Source organism: Ailuropoda melanoleuca, chromosome 3 (assembly GCF_002007445.2).
Source record: "Ailuropoda melanoleuca isolate Jingjing chromosome 3, ASM200744v2, whole genome shotgun sequence".
Classification (NCBI taxonomy): Eukaryota; Metazoa; Chordata; class Mammalia; order Carnivora; family Ursidae; genus Ailuropoda; species Ailuropoda melanoleuca.
The window spans coordinates 122,382,321-122,405,958 of record NC_048220.1 but is presented as its reverse complement, the minus strand read 5'-3'; the positions used below and the strand labels follow the sequence as shown (position 1 = coordinate 122,405,958).

Below are 23,638 nucleotides of genomic sequence, written 5' to 3'. Positions count from 1 at the left end.
TTCAGCAAATGGCCATGTCTCATCAGGGCAAAGGCTGATGTGCTGAAAGCAAATGATTCTCATGGGCCCTGACAGTTTGCCCGCCACAAACCTTGACTCTGCAGACTGTTTACAGAATCCATATGTAACTTTTCTCCTTGCAACATAGGGATCTCTGGGCAGATGAAGGGGGTAAGACATGTGGTCATCTTACTTTGAAACGCGTTCCTTTCCGCTGGCCTTTGTCCAGTTTTGGCTTTTCCACATAAAGAGGGTTTTTGAGCAACATCTGGGCTTTGGGTTCAAACTGTACGGACCAATCCCACACGGTGAGCAGATTCAAAGGTTTGCTTTGTGTATCCTGGCTTTCCCTACCCTGCCAAAATAAGCACAGGTCACGACGGCTTCCAGCAGGGCTGAGGAGAGCAAGCACACAATGCTGAGAGACGCACCAGGAAGGGCGCTCCTGCCCTGCCCTGAGACCGAACACTCACGGGTTCCTCGTTTTTTAAAGGCTGCGGCTGTCAGTGGTTGTTCACTAAGGCTTTGGGTGGGAAGGGAGAGAGGGAAGAGGGTCACATTATTTTCCAGTGGGCCACGTGCCAGCCGCTGATGGGCACTTTCACCACAACCTTGCGAAGTCACTATTGCTCACATTTTATATTTGAGGAAACTGAGGCTCATGAAACTGAGGTGAACTGCCTGAGGTCTTGAAGCTGGTGAGTGATGGGGCTGGGATCTGGAACTGGGGCTGTGTGACCGGAAGCCCAGGTTCTGTGCCCCACTTCACCAAGGAATTTGGTAAAATCGCTCCCAAAGGGTCAGTTCAGGCAAACCTGCAGGCCAGCAGAAAGCCGGCCAGAGGCATTTAGCCTGGTTAGAAAGTAAAACTCACAGGAGCGAGGCCTCAAGGGAGACTAAAGGGAGTTTAAGATGGAAAGTAAAAGCCTAGCTTCTCTGCTCTGCCTCGTCTCCATTTTCTTCAGAGTAACTCCAGGCATCAGGTAAATGGAAGAGAAGGCTGACCATCTTTACAAAGAACAACGTTTTTTTTGCTTAATTCCTCAGCTCCAGCACTTGCTCTCCCAGCTCCAACATTTACTGTGTGGCATTGGGCCAGTTACTCATCCTCTCAGTGCCTCAGCACTTCAGGGCAAGAATGCAGATCCCACAGGGTGCTGTGAGAATTATCAATCCCCAGAAAGCACTCAAAACAGGGCCCAGTATATAGTGTTACACAAATATTTTTATCATCAAAACTATTGCAACCTACTTGTGAGTTGGGGCTTCTTTAATGCACAAGTTCCTAAGAGGGACTCTTACCATGTTAGTATCTTTTTGATGAGGCGAATTGAAGAAGAAGGTGCTAAAAATAGGTATGTACAGACTATCTGACAACACAGTCAGGTACGTCTCCGTGAAATCAAATGCTGGGGGATGCTGGTGCGCCAGCTGCCAGACACAATCTAAGAAAAGCAGGAACACAGGAACCTATGTGAAAACAAGACACGTATTACTGAGCAGGCACTAGAAGCCCAAGGCCAGCTGTCCCGAGTTCAGGGGCGGCCGTCTCAATAGTTGTGGAATAACCACTTCTGGGCACTACGCTCTCTGGGAAACAAACAGCAGACGCCATCCCATTCCAAGCAATGCATATGCTCAACTGAAGTTGCACGCCTGTAGATTAGTATCAGTACTCGGCAGTACTGATCTATGTAAAAGACATTTCAAAGATGAAATCTCTAAAATCTCAGTACCGAACAAGCACGGACAGATGAGCATTTGCACCTGATTCTGATGATAGGGAGCACTTTGAACCCCAGTTAAGCGAAACTGTTATCTCCCCCGAAAAGAGTTCCATTCTTCTCATTTGTAGATTGTAGTGCCAAAAAACTGTACTCAAATATTTTGAATTGTCAATATTCCTTTTCCCACTCCCCACAAAGACGGTGCAGGAGAGAGGACGGGAAAGAAGGCAGAAGCAGCAAAGGTGAGTTTCTAAGCTTTTTTCACAAATGTACAGATTTTTTAAACTGAGAGCCTCCTTTATTAGCTACCCAGAAGCAAGCCCTTTAATGGCAGAGATAGTTTTCCTAGGGAGCTTTGTCATTCACAAAATGTTTATCCTTCTGAGTGGCCAGTGACCCTGACTGGTGGGAAGACAAGCCATATCACAGCCTCTCCCTTATGACGACTGCCCACACTTCATGTAGCTCAGAAGAGAGGGGGCCGCCTGGGTGGCTCAGTAGTTAAGCATCTGCCTTCGGCTCAGGTCATGATCCTAGGGTCCTGGGATCGAGCCCCGCATCAGGCTCCCTGCTCAGCGGGAAGCCTGCTTCTTCCTCTCCCACTCCCCTTGCTTGTGTTCCCTCTCTCGCTGTCTCTGTCAAATAAATAAAATCTTTAAAAAAAGAAAAAACCCCAAAACTCCAGTATGGTCTCAACTAAACTCAAGTATAAAAATATAATTTTAAAAATTTAAGAAACTCGGGTACCCGGGTGGCACAGTTAGTTATACAACTGACTCTTAGTTTCAGCTCATGACCTGATCTCGGGGTCGTGGGACCAAGCCCCAGGTCGGGCTCCCTGCTTGGTGTGGAGTCTGCTTGGGCCGCTCACTCCCCTTTCCCTCTGCCCCCACCCTTCAAATAAATAAATATTTAATAAAAATAATTTTAAAAACTTAAAAATAAATTTAAAAATTTTAAGAAATAAAAGTCGTTACATATTAGAAGAAAAAGAAAAACCAACAACTCCAACATGTTGAGATGCTAAGAAATGTCTATACAGCAACTTTATTTTTATATTTTTTTCTTAAAGATTTTATTTATTAATTTGACAGAGAGAGAGCACAAGCAGGTAGAACGGCAAACAGAGGGAGAAGCAGGCTCAATCCCAGGCCCCTGGGATCACAACCCAAGCAGAAGACAGATGCTTAACTGACTGAGCCACCCAGGCACCCCTATATAGCAACTTTATTTCACACCTCATTTTCTGCTCAATGTATCATTTAAACAGAGTGGAAAATATCTGAACCTTACTGTAAAGTCAGGAAGATGGACTCAGTTTGGGTGACTTCTCCAAAGGCTGGGTGAAAGATCAGGCTGGATCTGCTCTTGGACTTATTCCCCACACAGTACCTGTCAGTTCTAACTTTCTCAAGATATCCAAAATATAGTCTTCCCCACAAAGTGTCAGCTCTCTCTGCCCATCATCTTATTTGAGTCCCATTAAGCTTGCAAAGTTCCTCAGAAAGGCAAAGTCCATTCTAAGACTGAAAATGGTGATTTCCATTCAGCTTGATGGGACACAGATGAGCAGAGACCAGGCCTGAAAAAAACCTCAAGGCCTAGCTGAGAAGCTGGGGTCTTCCAAGAACACACCAAGACTTCCCACCACAGACACATTTATTATCTGGAGTAAGAACAGCCATGAGTCATGCTCCTAGAATACAGGAACTTTACAGGTGACTTAATTAAAGAAAGTTCAGCTGTTTTCATTTTACCTTCTACAATCATTAATAATGCAGCCAAAGGAGTCTGCACAGCTGCAGCTGAGACAAGCACACCACAATTTGGGGGCTAACTAAACTACAAAGCGAACTCTCCGACGCTTGAACTCAGGGTCGAGGTGTGGAGCAATTCACGTGGACAGAAGCAGAAGAGGTTGTGTTCGCAGCGACATACACAGCCGATAAGGTCCTGGTGATGATGGCATTAACATAACCCCATGCTTTATTCTGAAAAGATTCATGTGTTATGTATTTTCTGTAAGAAACTTGTATAGTGGATTTTTTTTTTTTTTTGCAAAGACTAAGTTAACAGAAACTGTAGGAGTCTCTCTGAATTAATTTTTAAGTTTTACAAACCGATGTTATTCCCACCATGAAATAAATATCCACTCTTGGTGCACACAATTTAGCAGAGAAGGATCTGAACACACTAAGATCCCTTTCCTCAGGGAAGGGTTTCAATACTGTTTAAAGCATTCAGAGTCATCAAACGGTGCAGTGAACACAGCCTTCCAAACAAGACCATCAGCACGCACTTTGTAAGCAGTAGCCCTCCACCTGAAGACAGGTAGTAAATAAGAGATCTATGAGGACACTCACCTCTTCTTTGTCACTCTGACGGAGGTGGTTGCAGCGATCCAGGAAACAGTGCCCGCCCATGATCCACTCCTTTTGGACGAGGCTCTGGAAACCAACCCTGGTTCTACAGTGGGGGTCCATCATCACTTGCACCAGAGAGGAAAGGAGGCAGCAGAGGTCGGAAGCGTTCTCCTCTGAGAGGGGCCCCAGCACCAGTACAAAGAGGCAGAAGAGTGTGAAGTTATTCAAAGCCACCCAGAGTGCTTGCTCTTGCACAGTTTATGGCAGGATTCCCCACACCAAAGTCCGCCTGCTAACTGACAGTCAAGCCCTACTTTCCTGAAGGAGAAGGCCATGGGGAAACAGGGCAGTGTTTTCAGATTGAGAGACAAGCTGCTTCTGGTCAGTTTCGTACAGGTTCCAGCCTACTCCAGCACGAAGCATGGATGTGCTTACTGAATGAATGAAACGCGGCATGCCAAGTCCACTGTCAGCACGTGGGCATCCCGGTGTGCCACACGAGGGCAGAGCCATACCCATGATGGCGGCCTGCTGGGCTTCACAGACCTACTTCAAACCTCTTCCAACTGCTGTGTCAAAGCAAAAGTCCTCACTGGACCCACTGTTCCCCGGCCTGGCTGCCTCTCAGACTCACCTCGGAGCTCCTTTCCTGCACTCCCTCTGCTCTGGAGGAAGTGTGGTATCTCTGGACTCCCTTATTCCCACCTCCACAGCCCTTTCTGTTTCTGTCTGAGAGCACGGAGGTGCCTGCGTCCCTCTGTCTAGCCTGGAGGAGAAACTCTCCTCAGTCTACTACCACGCGCCCACCCTTGGAGCACACCGTACAAGACCTGTACGACAAAAATTCGGTTCACACACTTGTTTAGGACTCACAGCAAATAAGAGCACACATGACCATCCATACATCTGCCTTAGAGTTTTCAGATCCTAAAAGTCAGGGTCTACATCCTCATGGTTTCCCCTTTACACAAAGAAGTGCAACTCAAGAGGCTATTTAAAAATGCCCATGAGGATGATGGTGCTAGGAGCGGCTCAGGGAGAGAAACTTGAGAATGAATTCTAAGTAGGTAGGTGTTTCCACCATGAAAACTCTCATTCTGATCCTATAACCATGAGGCACTACAGGCCAGGCTTAGGCTTGAGCTTCTGTTTCTCTCCCAGGAGACAAGTCTCAACTACGGGAACACATGGACTTCAAAGAAACAGTTTTGTCTACGGAGTGCTACCAGTTTTGGAAACAAGTTTCATTTTTAAGGGAATCTTCCTTCTTGCATCTGAAGGATATTAATAGTACATGTGTGGGTAACAGGAAGAGGGGCTAGAAAAAGATATTTCAGATGAGACAACTCAGTCGTCCATCTGGGAGTGAGTGACTTCTCACACCTCAAAGATCCAGATTTCATTTTATGCAACTCTGACTAGTGCCGTCTGTCTGGCCCTGGGTACTTCCGCCTCTTAGACCCCAATCTACCCCCTCCTCCTTTGCACCAGTTACTCAGCACTCCTCTGCCACTGGTCTTATGTCTTTTTCAATAACACGCTTACATCAACTCTCTCATTAGGCTGTAAACTTCTAGAAGGCAGAAGTATACAGCTCTGCACATGGTAGGTGCTCAATAAATGTATTCAAATTGAAGTCAGTGAGCCAGTATCAAGTGGTACAGAAGCCCCAGGCAGACACATTTTCCAGCCTGCCCAAAGAGGCTAAATTTCAGCAGTCATAGAGTGCATCAGAGCAATGGTAAAAGCTTCAGGGTATGAAAGTGTGAGATGATCTACTGAATCGGAAGTGCAGGTCTATAAGAAGTTTAAAATATTCTAAACAGCAAACATAATATTTTAACTCAGATCTAACCAATTTCAGCAACCTTTAAAAAAAAAAAAAGCGGTTTACACCTGTTTTTACACATTCTAAATGTTCATGTCCTATTGGCAAGTGTAGCAAGTTAAGCCCACTGAGGAAAAGGAAATCATGACCCACAAAGTTTCTATGGCAACTGCACAAGGTTGTCAAACACAAAGGTATAAAAATAACAATTAAACCATCTATGCGTTTCTTTATATAAAAGGAATTATCAAAAGGTTTTAACTTTAATCAAGTGGAGTTAATATAAAACAAAATCCAAAGCACTGGAAATGTGAGCTTTGGTGAAGATACCAAACAATTCCTTCTTGGGCTGCAAATAGGTCTGCCAAGTTCTAAATGAAGGATTTATTTTTAAACTGTAACACTGACCTCAAACGCAAAGGACTCCAAGGTCAGGGTAGAAAAGAATGGGAAGGATTTCTACACTAGCTCACTCCTTTTATAAGACAATTCCATAAAGTTGTGTATACAGAAATTGAATCTCCAGTGAAGGAAAATGAAAACCACTCTTTGTGCTTTAAATATATTACCTAAAAGAAGAACGTTCATGTTCTGTGCTTCTAGACACTCTGTAATCTCTATTGCTTTTTTCAGGCAACGTCTAAATTGGAAAGAGATAAGAAAAGGGGCGTTAGTTCCTGAGGTTGGTATCAAAACGAGAAGTTTAGAGACAGAAAACTGAAAACTAATGGAGACGATCTCATTTGTTTTTCCACTTGAAATCCTCCAGTAAAGAAGCAAATTACCATTTACACTATTCAGGTACTGCAAGACATTCATTTGCCAATTAGAAACTGAAAAGTTTCAGAAGGGAATCCCAAAACTGATGTTAAAACATTCCTAGATGATTTTTAAACTATAAACTCTTATATTTAGAACTCATGCCTGAGTCTGGCCCGAGTCCTAGTAAGAGCCGCCAATGTCCACATCAGAAACTGTGCTGCACGCCCACATCATTTAATTCAAGGTCACTTGCCAGGCACGTCAGTGTGGCTGACAAAATTCAATATGCCCAGAAATCCCTTTTGTCTCTGTATACACTATTCCTTTCACAGCTTTGACTGTTCTCTACTTATAACTAGGGGCTTCACAATGCTGTTCCCTGCCTGCAGGGGCGCCTCTCCTGGCCGACTCTTCATTTGGTTCTCTGCCCACCCCACATAATGAAGGGTTCTTTTCTCTATGACATTTATCACTGTTTGCAATTATACATTCAAATTATGGGACATGTGGCAGGCTCTTCAAAATGTATTTGTTAATAAGGGTTCGGAGGGCTGAGGCTCTGTTCCACAAACCTCACTGGCAGAACTGAGAGAGATGCTGTGCCAGGTCAAGGGAAGAATTCTTCTCTTTCCTCAAAAGACTGCTAGGGTCAGAGCTATTCTCACACCCCTGATCATTTCTGTTCTGTGCCTCCCTTTGCCCTCTCCTTTACTTAACGGCAACTGAGAGGAGCTATTCAAAATATGAAGTAGGGAAGGGAATATAATTCTGTCTCTGGGGCTCTCAGCCTAATTCCCAAACCCAAAACTACTAATTGAGATTAACCATAAAGTTATGAAAAAAAGGGGGGCACCTGGGTGGCTCAGTCGGTTAAGCATCTGCCTTTAGCTCAGGTAATGATCCCAGGGTCCTGGGATTGTGCCCTGCAATCATTTTTAAATAGAGAATATACAAACGAGACACATAATTCAAAAAGGTATTTAGTAAAAAGTCAGTATCCCTCCCCTTCGCAACCTGGGTTCCTGCTCGGAGGCTGGCACTGCTGCCTCAGTTAGGATCTTGGGTTGCCATGCCCCCTTTTCTGCAGCCTTTCAATGCTTAGTCTAGAGCCGACAGAGATCTCTTTCTGAGCAGGCAGCATGTCTATAAATTCAGATCAAATGTGCACAGAATACATAACATGTAAAATCCAGCTGAGTCCTGAATAGAACATGTGATCCAAGAACAGTTAACAGTTAAATTATTTGTCAATTTGCTTTACTACTTTGAATTAGAGAACTATAAAATTCATGAGCAAAAGAATGGCTTGAAATACCTGATAATGTCAAGCCAGCTGCTGCTTTCCAACAGAGAAAACCATTTTATATCTGTGTCCCAAAATTCGGTACTATTATCTGAAAAAGGAAAAAAGAGTAAGAAGTCAGATCACTGTTCTCTTCCACGTCTGCCACCAAAAATCTGTGCTACTCAAGTGTGCCGTTCAGAGAGTCAGTCCTGGGCCTGAAACAGACTCCAAGCACAGATCTCCACTTTCAAGCAATGGACATTTCCAGACTTCAGCTGAAATGGTGTCTGAACTATAAGCCCCTGGAAGGGGGGTGGCAGTCAAAAATGGATTTTTTAGATTTTTATTGCTCAAATAAAAAGTGCCCCACAGTATGAATAAAAAGTCACAGTCCACCTTTTAACTCAACAAGAAGAGTAACATGTTTTACTCAGAATGGTCCGCTCCCAGGCTATACTGTTCCTAGTAGTGGAAAACGCAACAGGATACATCCTGATGCCAGGAAGCCCAAAGCGGGAGACCTGGCTTCTGTTGGAATCCTAAATACACGAACATATTTTCCTTCCTCACTCCTACACCATCCCCCACCCACCTTGATACAGAGAGCCCTGCGTTTCATGGACATCTAAGACATGTCAAAGTCGCAAACTCAAATCAGTGACAAGGCAGACACCTCTGCAAGTCCTGGAAGATGAGAACGGAAGTGCAGAATCACAGTCCTGCAACAACTAGTGCAGTGGAGACTGTACTTCAGGGGTCATTTCTACCATTTGTTACTAGAGAAGTTTCTCTGAACGTGCTTAGTGCCCAAAACTTAAGATCAGCAAAAAAACCAAAAAACGAAAAACAACAAACTAGTGCAGTGTATCACTCTCCACCAGGTCCCTGCTTTTTATAAATCTATTTTATAATACACAACAGAGTGTATTCTCCTTAGAGGTGGACACTGTTGTGTCCCTGGGTGTCATATTCACCTTTATCTCAAATGCCTCCATAGTCAGTGCGTTTAGTGGAAACTCCACAAACGTCAGGTGAATGAATGAATCCTAAATTAGTTGGCTAAAAAGTCCAAGTTAGGAAAAATTACATGTAAGGGTGACCAATTTCAGATGGTAATACAAACTCTGAAGAATGAGGAGAATAGATATCTGAACTGGTTAGACTGGATTCAAGTCCTAAACTGTTCATAGTGGGCAGCCCGGGTAGGGAAGTGGGGGAGGCTGGAATGCGCCTATTTCATTTCCTACTTTGTCCATTTCTTCTTAATCAGAAAAGAAAAGATATTTCCTCTTGGGGCAGGGGCAGGGAGGTCCATTCAATAAGCCACCAACAAAAACAAACAGACCATTCATTTTCTAAATCACTGTGAGCAAGCCAGTGACACTGGTGACACTGGCATCGCACAGTCCCACAACTTTTAAAGGAAGAAGTCCCAGTGTTCACATCTGGGCAACTGGGGTGCTGAGGACAGAGAGAAGAGGAGGGGTGGGCCTGTGTTCATGGCCACGAGAAGGGGCAGTGGGGCAAAAGCCTGGAGAAAAATGGGGGGTGGACGTGGCAATGCCATGGGCCCTTGGCCACCAGCCTGCCCTTCCCCTCCACGACATCAACCCTCATAGCCACAAGTCTCTGGTGCCAACAAAGCCCAGGGAAAAGGTGCCAACAAAGCCCAGGGAAAAGGCACCAACTTTCACTTGATCCATGTGAAGTTTTTACTCAGCATTCTTCTCACCTATCAGAAAGAGCTGTTTAAATTTAGAGTATGCAGTCTGGATGTCCTGCAGCGACAAGAAGTTGCTTGACAGGTCTTCAGTTTTAACAATTTCATAGGGTGGCCTGTGGACGGTCTTGTAAATTCTAGGTATCAAAAAGTAATGTGAGATTAGAAGAGCAGATGTGAATTAGAAATAACTTATTTGTCCTGAGCACTTACTATGTGCCCAGTTGTGTGTGTGTAGGTATCCCCACCGACAAAGTAGCCACCACAGGACTGCTGTCCCCAGTAGGCAGAGGTGGAAATGGAAGCGTGCAGAGCACTTCCCAGCCCAAGATTATGAAGATTATAAACTGACAGACCTATGATTTGAACCCAAGGAAATGTAACCTCAAAGTCGTCTTCTTTTCTGTTTTTAATTCATCCACTTGGGGTTTTTTTCTGCATTTTGAAAAATTTCAAACGTGTATTAAAGGACAGTGACATAGGCCATGACCTGAATTTGACCACTGTCAACACTATAGCCATCATGCCACTTCCCCCTAAATACTTTGGCATGCATCTCTAAATATAATGCGGTTGACATTTTTAATGATTACGTCATACTGACTCTTTCAAAGTTAACTTTTTTAAAGTTTATTTTTTTCAGTAATCTCTACTCCCAGTGTGGGGCTCGAACTCACAAGAGGGGCGTCCTCTACCATTTAAACCAGCCACATGACCCTCCTTTCAAAATGATTAAAAACAATCACTCTAGGGGCGCCTGGGTGGTTCAACCCATTAGGTGTCTGCCTTCGGAGCAGGTCATGATCCCAGAGTTCCAGGATCAAGCCCTGCATTGGGCTCCCTGCTTAGCGGGGAGTCTGTCCTCTCTCTCTGCTCCTCTCCCACTTGTGCTTGCTCTCTCTCTCAAATAAATAAAATCTTAAAAACAAACAAACAAAAACCCATCACTCTATGTGGTATTCCTGAGCACTAAGTTGTCAGCAGGTAAACAGGGTGAACATACTATTAAGAGCTGCTCCCAGGGCACCTGGGTGGCTCAGTCGGTTAAGCGTCTGCCTTTGGCTCAGGTCATGATCCTGGGGTCCTGGGATCCAGCCCTGCATCGGGCTCCCTGCTCAACGGGGAGCCTGCTTCTCTCTCTGCCTGCCACTCCCCCCACTTGTGCTCACTCTCTCTCTTGCTCTACCTCAAATAAATAAAATCTTCAAAAAAAATTAAAAAAAAAAAGCTGTTCCCTGCTTCTGGGAAAACAAGAACTGAACTAGCCAGTAACAAAATGTAGAACAGTACTGACCCATCCAAGAAGCTCTTTTGGATTTGTAAAAGGCCATCATCCTGTTCTTTGGGCAGTGCTGACATTTTCAAAAGGGCACATCCATTGTGGCAGGACCAACACCATATCTGCAAAGGGGAATAAAGGTTTTTCAGCTATAACATACACAATCCAGCAGGAGACAGGTAAGCTTAGCATTTAAATTCATACAGGGAAATGTTTCACTTCATTTAAGACATGGCTGGATGTATTCAATTTTGTGAAGCCAAAGAGTAGTTGTGTACAGTGAAAAACACGGATTTAGTCTTAAAACAAAACAAACCAGGTCTAGATAGTCACACTCAGCCTTGCTTATGGTCTAATGTACATCTTTTGACATGGCTTCAGTGTCCGGACCCTAGACAATGGCGTCACCACCATTATCAGCACGGCAGATCTCACTAGAGCGCAGCTTACTTGCTCAGGCCTCTTATGTCAACTAACCCATTTGATTATCAGTCACGTGCTGAGAAAGGTAAGATCCTTAACCCCAACAACAGCAAGAAACTGAGGCTTGGAGAGTCCAAATAACCTCCTCAAGCTGCACTCCGAGTTGCAGCATTCCGACGAGGCCGGATGGCAAGCAGAGGGCAGCTCCTGTCACCAGAAAGTTCACACTAGAAAGAAGGGAAGCTGGCTATTCAACACAGAAGACCTGTACACGCAAGGCAGTGCACTACATAAAGACAATGTGAAAAGGGCTAAGACATGTGTCTATCTTCAAGGAGTTTATACTCTCAAAAGGGAAATACATTTACAAACATAATAAAAGGCAGGATGTGGTAAAGGAGAACAGAATGTCAAGGAACAAAGGGAAGGCAAGAGAGGAAGAAATCATATGAATGACCATTAGTGACAGGTTCAGGCGTTCAGGCACTTTTCTGGTTACAGTGGGAGGTTTTGTTTGTTTGCTCTGTTTTGCAAGAATGAAAGGAAATGAGGACTGATCTTGGGACAAAGTAATCTGCCAGTAGAGCCCAGCACAGAGGAGAGGGCAAGGCTGGTTGGGGCAGGTGAGTACAGTTATGGACTTTGAGCCCCGTATAGGCCTAATTGAGGGTTGAGAATGGCTAGAGGCCAGCCACCACTCTGCTGAGCAAGTCCTCAGCCTTAGCTCAAAGGTTAACCTAGAGAAGAAGATGCCTTTTATAATTCTGCTACACAGAGACTGTACCTTTCGCTACTCATCTGCAAGGAATGGTATAAACCATACACCGGCCATGATAGCAGCAGATGCTGGGGCCACAAGGTTCAAGATAAGCACACAGTCCAGGTGACACTCTGCACTACACCTGGAAAGCCGGGAGACGGAACTGGTTTGGGGTTTCAGGGGAAGAGGACAGAATCAGTGTTGGATGTATTAGGTGTCCAGTGCCAATAGGACACCCGTTCAGATATCCAGAAGGCACATTAGATGAGGGTTACAAGTTTAGGAGGGGAAGGCCAGACTGGGGTTGTGGACATGGCAGCTGGCTGCCAGCTGACATAGAAGAGGTGATGAGCCCACCCAGGGAGTAAGGACAGAGGAACACTGAACTGTCCTAGGGAATGCCAAAAAGCAATGATTCCCCTTCTCAGGACCAAGCCGTACTTTGACTCTTTAAGATTTAAAATGAGGTTGGAAGTGTTAGGACACTGAGACAAATCAAAGGGCCCTTTGCTGTCCTCCCCCTCCCTTTTCCAACGTACATGCTAAGCAATGTACAGAAACCAGCACACAGTTTCTAGCCCTCTGCCAAGGGTGACGGTATTTTGAATGCCCAAGCAATCTTGTGTCCCTAGTTGGTGCAGCTCACTTGGATAAAAGGGGAGAGACACTCTTAGCTATGACCAGGTGACAGGTTCTAAGAAATTATGTGTCCTTTATCCTTTTTCTCTCTTCTCCTGGAGTAGAAAGGGTTGACTCTTGGTGATATTCAGCCGTTAATAACTCATTTTCTTTTGAGGGCACAACCACACTTATCTCATCTGAGGCAACTCCCTTACTGTTCTCTATTTGAAAAAATAAATAGAAAACAAGCAAAATTCTTGGTCAAAGACAGACTTCTCATTGGAATTTAATAAAAAGCATGTTTTCTCTTATTGTAATATGTGTAATTTCTGTCTGTGCCTTAGTATAAAAGTTTTGACAACAGACAAGAATCACTGCTTGTTAATCCTATTTAATTTTTAAAAAGGAGAGAGGAAATTATTCATTATTTGATATATCTTAAGGTATCTCCCTTAATAGAGCCCAAGACAGAGCTTTAGGGGAATATCTACAACTGGACGCTAGAAAGCAGTGAAGAAGGAAGGAACTATTAAGGAGGTCAGAGGACCGAGAAAGCGCAGTGTGTCCAAAGTAAGACAAGAATTTAGAAACAAAAAAGGCCAAGACCATAATCAGTGTCAGAACTGCAGTGCTGGTATGGGGGAGTGGGGAGGCACAAGGCCCGATGACTTCTGGAGGGTCTGTCTGTGACGAGTAGGCGGTAAAAGTCATGGTGCAAGAAGAACTGAGTAGAGAGTCAGGAGGGAAAATTAGTACAAGTCTTTAAAGATGTTTGTCAGTACTGGGAGGGAGCACAGGACAGCAGCTTAACTCTTTAACGAGGAGGTTCTTCATGTTAGGGGAGGCTTAAACGTGCCTTCAGGTAGAGCGGAACACCAGGAAAGATCCAAGGGCGGGGGGAAGGCTGATGAAACAGGCGCCTGACAAAACAAAGGCAGATGAGATAAAGAGCCATCCAGCTGTTTAGATTCAGGAGAAGGAAACAGGAGCACAGAGAAAAACAATAGGAGGTGAAGGGGAAAGCCAAGGGAGGTCTTGTCACAGGTTGTCCAGGATCCCACAGAAGTAGAGGAAACGTCGGCTCTCAGTACAAAAGAATGGAATTACAAACTTAAAGAGAATGAAGAAATGGCTTATACCAGCCCTAGGGAAGAATGATCCAAAAGGAGTTAAACAACAGACTGCTGAGCAGAAGAAAGGCCCAACCAAGGCAAGGTAACATATGGCTTTCACATATCCCATTCAGTAACACTCTGCTGTTCGGTTTCAATGATCTTTAGCAATGTTCACTAGCCCTACAGGCCAAAAAAGATCAACACGCAGGGGTTGGAGAAGAGCAGAAGGTAGAGGAGGCCAAAGTCACTAGAACGGCAGCAGGGATATGACTGAACCTACAAATGATGCAGGTCTTCACCGAAAATACGTAAAGGCAAGAAAAAACACACTAGCTGAAAGTCAGGGTAAAAAAGCACGGAGATATGGAAATGCTGCAACCGGAAAGTGGTAATGGTTGCACAACACTGTAAATACACTTAATGCCACTAATGGTAAATTTTATGTTATGTGTATTGAGAGCTCTGTGTTCCCTGGGTAAATGCGTCAGTTCCATCTTGTATAATATTCCTCTGTTGTCCATTCATGCAAACTCCACTAACAACTTTTAGGACATATCTCCTTCCTATCGTTTCTATCAAAGTTATGTTGCTGGCTCCCCACTCAGGTCTCATCAGAACATTTTCTACTTCTCTGCCTCAAGGCCTGGCTGGAACACAGTACCCAAATTTCAACGCTGGACAGAAAGGTAGCCTAATCGCACATGTGTAAGCAATTCATCTTTGTTTCTTCCCACAGCTCACCCTCTTTTCCTCGATTCATCTCTGAAAGGCTAAAGAATGAAGGCCGTCATTTTCATTCTTCTAAAACAGTGATTCTCAAAATGTATATAGACTGGGGGGGGGTGCGGTCCCGAGACCCCTTCAGGTGGTCTGAGAATCCTAAGAGGTACTAGTCCTTTTCACTGTGTTGACATTTGCGCAGATGGTGCCAAAGCCCTGATGGGTCAAACTGTGGGTGCCTTTGCACTAGGCAAGGCACTGCTCCAGATGGCACTGATCATGACTGTATTCTTCGCGGCCACATGCTTGCAGAAAAAAAAAGTTTTACTTAAGAATGTCCTTAATGGAGGACTAAAAATTACTAGTTTTAGTAATCTTGACCATTACAGATTAATATTCAATATTAACACGCTTTATAAATGATGTGATGCAGTGGGAAGTAAGCACTGAAGTACAGTGTTTGTCTTGAGGAAAAGCACTCATGTGACTGAGGTGAGAGGTGAGCTAGCTGCTCTCTTCAGGGAATTGAAAGAATGAGTGAGAGTCAAACACTGGGTGTTCATCCTCAAAAAAAAAAAAAAAAGAATGAAGTGACCCTATCACTTCAAGGAAGACAACCGACAAATTGTTGCAAATGATAAAAATTGAAGTTTAATGCAAAAATTAGAACTGTGGAAAACTAATCTCTGCCTCTAGCTAGCCAGCTTCCCAAAACACACAGATTTTTCCGAGGAGACAAGGGTGATGTTAATGAATGTGATTTTTATATAAGGAAACATGCTAATATTTGGATGCTCTATATAACCCCGTGAACCAACACTTTCCAAATGACCACTATATAAGGTCATAAAATCATGCATGTTTTAAGATCTATTCCAGGCGCGCCTGGGTGGCTCAGTCGTTAAGTGTCTGCCTTCAGCTCAGGGCATGATCCCGGCGTTCTGGATCAAGCCCCGCATCAGGCTCCTCCGCTGGGAGCCTGCTTCTTCCTCTACCACTCCCCCTGCTTGTGTTCTCTCTCTCGCTAGCTGTCTCTTTCAAATAAATAAATAAAATCTTAAAAAAAAAAATCTATTCCAAGTACAAGACAGACCCCATGGATTTTAATTTAGCAAAGAATGAAAAATTCATTGATTATGCTTTCAGATTCCTTATTGCAATTAACATTGATGAAACCAACACTTCTTTTTTTTTTTTTTTTTTTGGTGCACCATCAAAGAACAATATTCTGAATTATCTGAAAAGGTAAACAAATATTCCTCCCTTTCCCAAATATAGATCTGAGGCTGGATTTTCTTCAGGTACTTCAACCAAACCCTAACATACTACAGCAGACTAAATGAAAGAGGCAGATGTAAGAATCCACTGGTTTTCTATTTTTAAAAATGTAAACACTGCTATTATTACATGTTTTTGTTTGTTTTGAACAATAGTTTTCACAAAAAATATGTTATTTACACTAACATGTGATGTTTATTGTTAAAATAAACTAAAATTTTTTGTTTTAATTTTTCATATGGCAAATATCAAACAATATAATCCAGATGAACGAAAGTCTTTGAAATCCTCAATAACTTTTTAGAGTATAGAGTGTTGAGTTCAGAAAGTACGAGAACCACTGCTCTCAATCAAAGGTTACAAACTAGTAGGCATGAGCCACCTCTAGCCCAAAGACCTGTTTTTTAAACATCTGAATCAGTTGCATACATTTAGAAATTGGGGAAAGTCACAACTCACACAAAAATCCCTATCTCTGGCTTCTCCTGAGAAATCAGGATATCTGGCAAGACCAGGCCCACATATCCACATGGCACAAACCAGCTGGCAGAGAAAGCAGCCTTCCCTTTAACTCAGGTAGATGGTCTCTGATTCACTGAAAGGCCCATGCTCATTACCTGCCCTGCCTACATGGGTTTCTGGGCATGGGACCCCTGATTAAACATCTCGCCTCCCATACAGGAGTGACCTTTTTCGTGAACGAGCCATGTGCACAGTACAGCATTTATTTGTAATTCTCATTCCTTACTAAATTCCCTGAAGGCTTGGCAACCCCAACCACCAATTAGAAACTGAAGTAACTGCCAGAGTCTTGCTTTCTTTGATCAGTGACACATTAAATATGGCTCCCATCCCAGTCTACTCTATGAAAACTAAGTAAACTCTCCATGTTGTCTCTGGGGAAAAACATGGACATACCCACTCAAAAATTAATAGTGGGGCCAAAAAGAATCTTAAACCCTACTAGCCTCAGAGTGGGGGGACTCAGCCTCAAAATGATTTCAGGTATAAAATCAGGCTGGCTTTCAACACTAGGCAGATCTGTAATCCTCTTCAATCCCTAAGAAGCTTCTACTAAAAAGTCTACTGCATCTGTGAAAACTTTAGAGCTGTCCCAGGGCGTCTCATGTCTGAGAGACTCTTTTAGTGATCCCCTGAGATATTTCTGGATCACTTTTGGATGGAGGACTAAAGCCAAGGGCTTTAAATAGAATAATTCGCCAGAATGGGCTGATGAGCAACCCATGGCTATTACGGTTTCCAGATGTACTTACTGGTATGCCGCGACCCTGAAAGCATCGCACATCCTCTTCAGGAAGAGGGGTGGGGACAACAAAGTATGCTGGCAATCTAGAAGAAAGAGAGGTCATCAGTTTTAGTACTGGAGTAATTCACCAAATATGAAAGCTCAACTTTTTTTTTTTTTTTTTTTTTTTTTAAAAGATTTTTTATTTATTTATTTGACAGAGATAGAGACAGCCAGGGAGAGAGGGAACACAAGCAGGGGGAGTGGGAGAGGAAGAAGCAGGCTCACAGCAGAGGAGCCCGATGTGGCTCGATCCCATAACGCCGGGATCACGCCCCGAGCCGAAGGCAGACGCTTAACCGCTGTGCCACCCAGGCGCCCCTGAAAGCTCAACTTTAATGAACTGAGGAAGCGAAACAGAGTGGTAGGACACGAACCTTATTTCCTCTTAAGAAGAACAAGTGCAGATGAACTATCTCTGGCCAAATCAGCTGGGACTCTGGGTTCAAATCCTAGCTCTGCCCCTAATTCTGTGTGACCCTAAGTAAGCTACCTCGCTTCTCTGGGTCTGTTTCCTCATCCATGAAATGAGGGGACTGGACTATATGATACCTACAAGCATATGAATTCCAAAATTGGGAGTGATCTTTCTCATCACATAGTGGCAATTAAGCACCCATGTTTTCAGTCAGACTAATATAAAAACCAATAATTACAATGACCACTGCCTAGACATTTTATCAAGCATTCTGATAACACTTAAGTGCTTCCTGTATGCCAAACTTGAATTTCTTAAAACAAATTATTCATTTTATCCTCCCGACAACTCTATGAGGTATGTACTACTATTATTTCATTTCACAGATAGAGAAACAGACAGCATCACTAAGGCCCTTCACAAGTTATACAACTAGTAAGCATTAGTAGGGCTATGACCTGAACCCAACCAGTATGAGTTCAGTTTCTATATGAGAAAATTTAGGTTCTAAAAATAACTTGTTAAGTGGTAGGAAGTGGGCAAGTTAGGTTTGCAGAGTTGCAAAGATCAGAGATATACAGAGACACCACCTCTTCCTCTAGTTAGCAAATATATCACTGTAGACTGGAAAACCCTTTCACTCAAAGAGCCTGAAATAAAGCTTCAGGGGAAATTAGAAGGTGTCTATGGTGTAAGAACTACAATGGAAAATAGTCAGATGGCACCCGTATGCATGCTGCATGTTTGAAATAAGTCCTGTAAGTATCAGGTGATGGGTGGGACAGACGGACTTTCTAGGTTGAAGAGGTTGGAAGTCCCTACATTTAATCAATCCATAGGGCATGGAACACCATTTTAAACACCAGCAAAATCCAGATTATAGGAAACAATCAGAAAATAGCCTGGTTTCTTCAAATAAATTGCAAGAAAATAATGGTGGGAAGATCTACAGATTAAGAGGATTGAGAAACCTACCAATCAATTGCAAGATATCAATCTCACTGAATCTTCACTAATGATAAAACAGAAAAAAGATGAAAAATTGTTCCAAAAATTTATAAAAACAATGGGGAAATTTTTGAACACTGACTTATGTTACTGAATGATACTGAGGGTTTTTATGTTAAATTTTAAAAGCGTGATAATGGTTTTATGGTTATATTTATAAAAAAGTCCTTAATTGTTAGAGATGTATGTCAAAAAATTCATGAATGAAATATGATAAGGTCTGGGATTTATTTCAAAATAATCCAAGGGAAGCACAGAGAAAATAGGATTAGGCATGAGTTAATAAGTGTTGAAGGGGGATGATGGGTAAAAGGGAATTCTCATATTCTCTTTTCTTTTATACTGCTTTAAATTTTCCATTAAAAAAATCTTAAGGGTAATTAAAAAGAAAAAGCTCTCATTACATTATAACGTAGAATCAGGTTTGGAAAACACTGGTCAAGGACAAGATACTTCAAACCATGAAAACTGTTAAGAATTATTTGACTTTTGAAGTCTGACGTGTCCAGAATATTTTCTTATAAGTCTGCTTTAATGCACAGGTGGTAAGGTATCCTTTCTTCAGGTGTTATCACTGAAATAAACAAACAACCCCCATACACACCAGAAAAACTCTCTTCACAAATCAATGAACTCAGGCTGCCCATTGAAATCATATAGGAAGATTAAAAACCTCCCTAAGTCCAGGCTCCCCCCCCCCAGAACTATTAAGTATCAGAAGCTTGAACAAAAAAAAACAAAGCTCCAAAGCTCCCCGGTGTACAAGGAGGATGACAGCTGCTGTTCTAGAAGATCCTGCTACTCCAAGTATGTGGCAGCATCACGTGGAGAGCACATTTCTCCAGCTCAACCTCGGACCCACTGAATCACCATCTGCATATAAATCCCGGGGTGACTGAGGAAGCAGCGGGGCTCCAGCCAGCCACTTAACAACACAGCACAGCTTCTCAGCCTTCACAGGAGAGCTACCTGTGGGGGTGGGTTTAGCCCTGAGTCTCCGCTCCTTCCCCAGAGGCTCATTCTACGGGGGGTGGGGTGGGGGGGGACAAGGTTTTAAAAAATTTGCATGTCTTCCCCTACTAGTACCAGTGAGGTTAAATTTTTTATCATGTTGGTTAGCCGGTTAATTTTCTCTTACAAAGAGTCTTTCATCAAAGGGGGGAAAATGTCAGAACCAAGTGTATTAGCATATGTAGCATGCAGTGGCTCCAGAAAGGAGGCTGCACAGAGATGGGACAGCCCTGCACCAGTGCGGGGAGTCTGAGATGTCCTCTCTTGTCCCAACGAGCTACTAGGAGATTCCATGGACTCTCCGCTGTGAGGCTCCCCATGTCCACAAACCCTCCCTCCTTGGAGAACCGTCACCGTATTCGTCAGGATGAGCTTTCAAACACAAAGTCAACAGCCTTTCCAAATACAGGACAACTTTATTATTGAAGGAAAGTTGTCTGATCCACTCAGGCACAGCCTTCGTGAGGGTGAGGAAACCCTCAGAGGGACAACAGCAGGACAACAATGTCTTCCCGGGGCAACGTCAGTTCACAGGCTCCATTGTGTGACACATGCCCCATAAGGTAATGGACCTTCTGGTACCTTGACAGGAAGGCAGGATGAGAGAAAAAAGGCTTTTCAGGAGAAGACTGGTACTAGAATAGCCAGCTCTGACCTTGGGAGAAGATGAAGTAGAGCCTCAGTTTCCTATCCTGACTGACTGGACTGCCCGCTAACTACTGAAGGAAGGGCTTGCATTAATTTACTCATTCTGTTTCCTATTTATTGAGTGCTTTTAAAACCAGGCACTGTACTTGGTACTGAGGATATAATGATGAGAAAAAAAGTGTCCTTGATTCTCCAGAGCTGACAGGTTGCAGAAATAAACATTTCCAAATGGTGACACAGATAAAAATAAACTGTAGGAAGTGCTGTGAGGAGAGGCATGAGCACAAAGAAAGCTCTCACTGAGACCTGACCTAGTCTTGGGCAGGCTCCCTATGAAAGTAACACCTGAGCTAAGATCTGACAAGTCAGATGGAAGCAACCACCCTTGTGCTGCTAAGACCAAAAAGAGCATCCCAGACAGGAGATCACGCAAGCAAGGCCTATGGCAGGGGGTCAGTATGGTCAGAGGAGGGTACAGAGGGGAGTTGGGCAGGAGTCAAACCATGAAGGGCCTTGTAGATACAGAGAATGGATGCTAGGGGACCAGAGTGGGTGGCAGAGACAATACAGGCAGCACCCCAGTGGTCCAGGTGAGAAACAAAGCACAGCTTGCCCTGTATCTTCTCCAAGGGATAGAAAAGGGTGGGGGGATTGTGTGCATGGCTGGGCCAGTCCAAGCGGTGTGTGTGTGCGCTGAGTGCTCCCAGCACTAAAATCTTGCCAAGGCTCCATTTTCCCTGCTAACCACTAAATAAAAGCTTCCCTCCCACAGGGAGCCTGGGTAGTTCAGTCGGTTGGGCGTCCAACTCTTGGTTTCAGCTCAGGTCATGATCTCATGGGTCCTGGAATCAAGCCCCACTTCAGGCTCCACACTCAGTGTGGAGTGTCTGCTTGAAGATTCTCTCCCTCTCACACACTCGCTCACACTTGTGCTCTCTCTGAAATAAATAAACTTTAAAACCTTCCTCCCCACCTGCCTCTTCTACCAGATATATTTTTGATGTGCTGACAATTACACAAACACCAATGAATTTAATCAGTATGTGGCAAGATTTTTTAAAAACAATTCTGGGAATGGGAATGCCTTCTCAGTGTCAATATCATACTACAAACTATCACCTCCTAGGTGCAGGGGTTTCTAACCTCTTTCCGAGCAAGAGCTAGCTTTCCCTTTTCAAGCTCTGTGACTGGGAACGAGGAGAGGAGGAGAAAAGCAGGAATGGGGGCATGACATTTGCTCTGCAAGCCCCTCCCACTGTCATTCCAGGTTGTGCTGTCAGGAGAGCTAAGTTTATAAATGTTTGAGACTGGGGGTGCCTGGGTGGCTTAGTCGGTTAAGTGTCTGCCTTCGGCTCAGGTCATGATGCCAGGGTCCTGGGATCGAGTCCCTCATTAGGCTCCTTGCTCAGCAGGGAGTCTGCTTCTCCCTTTCCCTCTGCCTGTCACTCCCCCTGCTTATACTCTCTCTGTCAAATAAATAAAATGTCTTTCAAAAAGAAATACTGGGGTGCCTGGGTGGCTCAGTCGTTAAGTGTCTGCCTTCGGCTCAGGTCGGGGGCTCCCTGCTCAGCGGGAAGCCTGCATCTCCCTCTCCCACTCCCCCTGCTTGTGTTCCCTCTCTCACTGCCTCTCTCTCTGTCAAATAAATAAATAAAATCTTTAAAAAAAAAGAAAAGAAATACAAATTTTATAAAATTGCTAGCAGGGTACTGGGAGTATGCTCCAAAATGAGAAGATTCAAAGCTTCTAAAAAAGGATTATGCACAGGTGCCTGGGTAGCACAGTTGGTTAAGTGTCCCACTCTTGGTTTTGGCTTAGGTCATGATCTCAGGGTTTTGAGATCAAGCCTTGCGTCATCGGGCACAGTGCTTTGTGGGGAAGTCTGCTTGAGGTTCTCTCCCTCTGCTTCTCCTGCATACGTGTGCTCTCTCTCAAATAAACAAATCTTTAAAAAAAAAAAAAGGATTAAAAAAAAAAGGATTTTGCAGAGTCATCCTTTAAAAACGTAGGTCGGAGTGCCTGGGTGGCTCAGATGGTTAAGCATCTGCCTTCGGCTCAGGTCATGATCCCAGGGTCCTGGGATCGAGCCCCACACTGGGCTCTCTGCTTGGTGGGGAGTCTGCTTCTCCCTCTACTGTTCCCCCTGCTTGTGCTCTCTCACTCTGTCAAATAAATAAAATCTTTTAAAAATCTATAAAATAAAAATGTAGGTCAGATCACATCAACTCTCCAGCCCCTGGACTCCTTGCTGTTCCTCACAGAAGCCAGACAACACTCCACCTCAGGGTCTTTGCCTCTACTGTCCCCTGTGCCTGACCAGCCCTCTCCACCAACACCTCCAGCACTCCCTAGCCCCTGTGATCTATTTTTCTCCATAGTACTTATTACCATTTTTTTTTTCTTAAAGATTTTATTTATTTATTTGACAGAGAGAGAGAGACAGCTAGTGAGAGAGGGAACACAAGCAGGGGGAGTGGGAGAGGAAGAAGCAGGCTCCCAGCGGAGCAGGAAGCCCAGTGCAGGGCTCGATCCCAGGACCCTGGGATCACACCCTGAGCCAAAGGCAGATGCTTAATGACTGAGCCACCCAGGTGCCCCTACTTATTACCTTTTAATATTCTCTAATCATTCATTTATTCTATCATTGTTTTCCTCCCACTAGAGTGAAAGTTTCAGGAGGGCAGGAATTTTTAGGCTCTTTATTTACTGCTATATCTCCAGCAGCCAGGACCTGGTGCACAGTGGCCACTCAAAGTTTTTTTTTTTTTTTTAAGATTTACGCATTTATTTGAGAGAGAGAAAGAGTGCACACACAGGGGGAAGGACAGAGGGGAGAGAGAGAAGCAGGCTCCTCACTGAGCACGGAGACTGATGCGGGGCTCAATTCCACGACCCAAGATCATGACCTGAGCCAAAACCAAGAGTTGCATGCCTAACCGGCTGTGCCACTCAGGTGCCCTGACAAAGACTTTTATTGAATAAATGAAGTGCTAAGAACAGGAAAGCAAATACACAATATAAATTCAAAACTGCCTCTAATAGTTTTATACTTAGACTCCAGATACAATGAGGGAAAAAAGGCACAAATTCACTTTTTAAGGGACATCTTAAGGGTTTCTTAAGCATAGTATCAAAGTGGAAAACGTGAACCCCTCCTATGCTGCTGAGAGTATCAATGGTGCAGCCACTGCGGAAAATAGTCTGGCAGTTCCTCAGACAGTTAAACACAGAGTTACTATACAATCCAGCAATTCTACTCCTAGGAATACACACACACACACACACGCACACACGCACACACATACACGAGAACTGGAAACCTAAAACCTTGGAAACAAATGTTCATAGCAGCATTATTCATAATAG

The 23,638-nt window shown here is 43.9% G+C and overlaps 1 protein-coding gene across 2 annotated transcripts in view; it reads right to left on the bottom strand.

Moving 5' to 3' along the window:
* MTMR12 (myotubularin related protein 12) overlaps nt 1-23,638 on the bottom strand; it is a 66,427-nt gene that overhangs the window by 5,967 nt on the left and 36,822 nt on the right. Inside the window, exons 8-15 of one of the 2 annotated variants that reach the window (XM_019800375.2) lie at nt 17,156-17,231; nt 10,980-11,086; nt 9,698-9,822; nt 7,996-8,074; nt 6,488-6,558; nt 4,091-4,263; nt 1,303-1,470; nt 194-355 (exon numbers count right to left, since the gene is read on the bottom strand). In XM_019800375.2, the coding sequence (XP_019655934.2) occupies nt 194-355; nt 1,303-1,470; nt 4,091-4,263; nt 6,488-6,558; nt 7,996-8,074; nt 9,698-9,822; nt 10,980-11,086; nt 17,156-17,231 (961 nt within the window). The remainder of the gene's footprint in view (nt 1-193; nt 356-1,302; nt 1,471-4,090; nt 4,264-6,487; nt 6,559-7,995; nt 8,075-9,697; nt 9,823-10,979; nt 11,087-17,155; nt 17,232-23,638) is intronic. The other variant, XM_034657048.1, reaches the window with a different exon arrangement.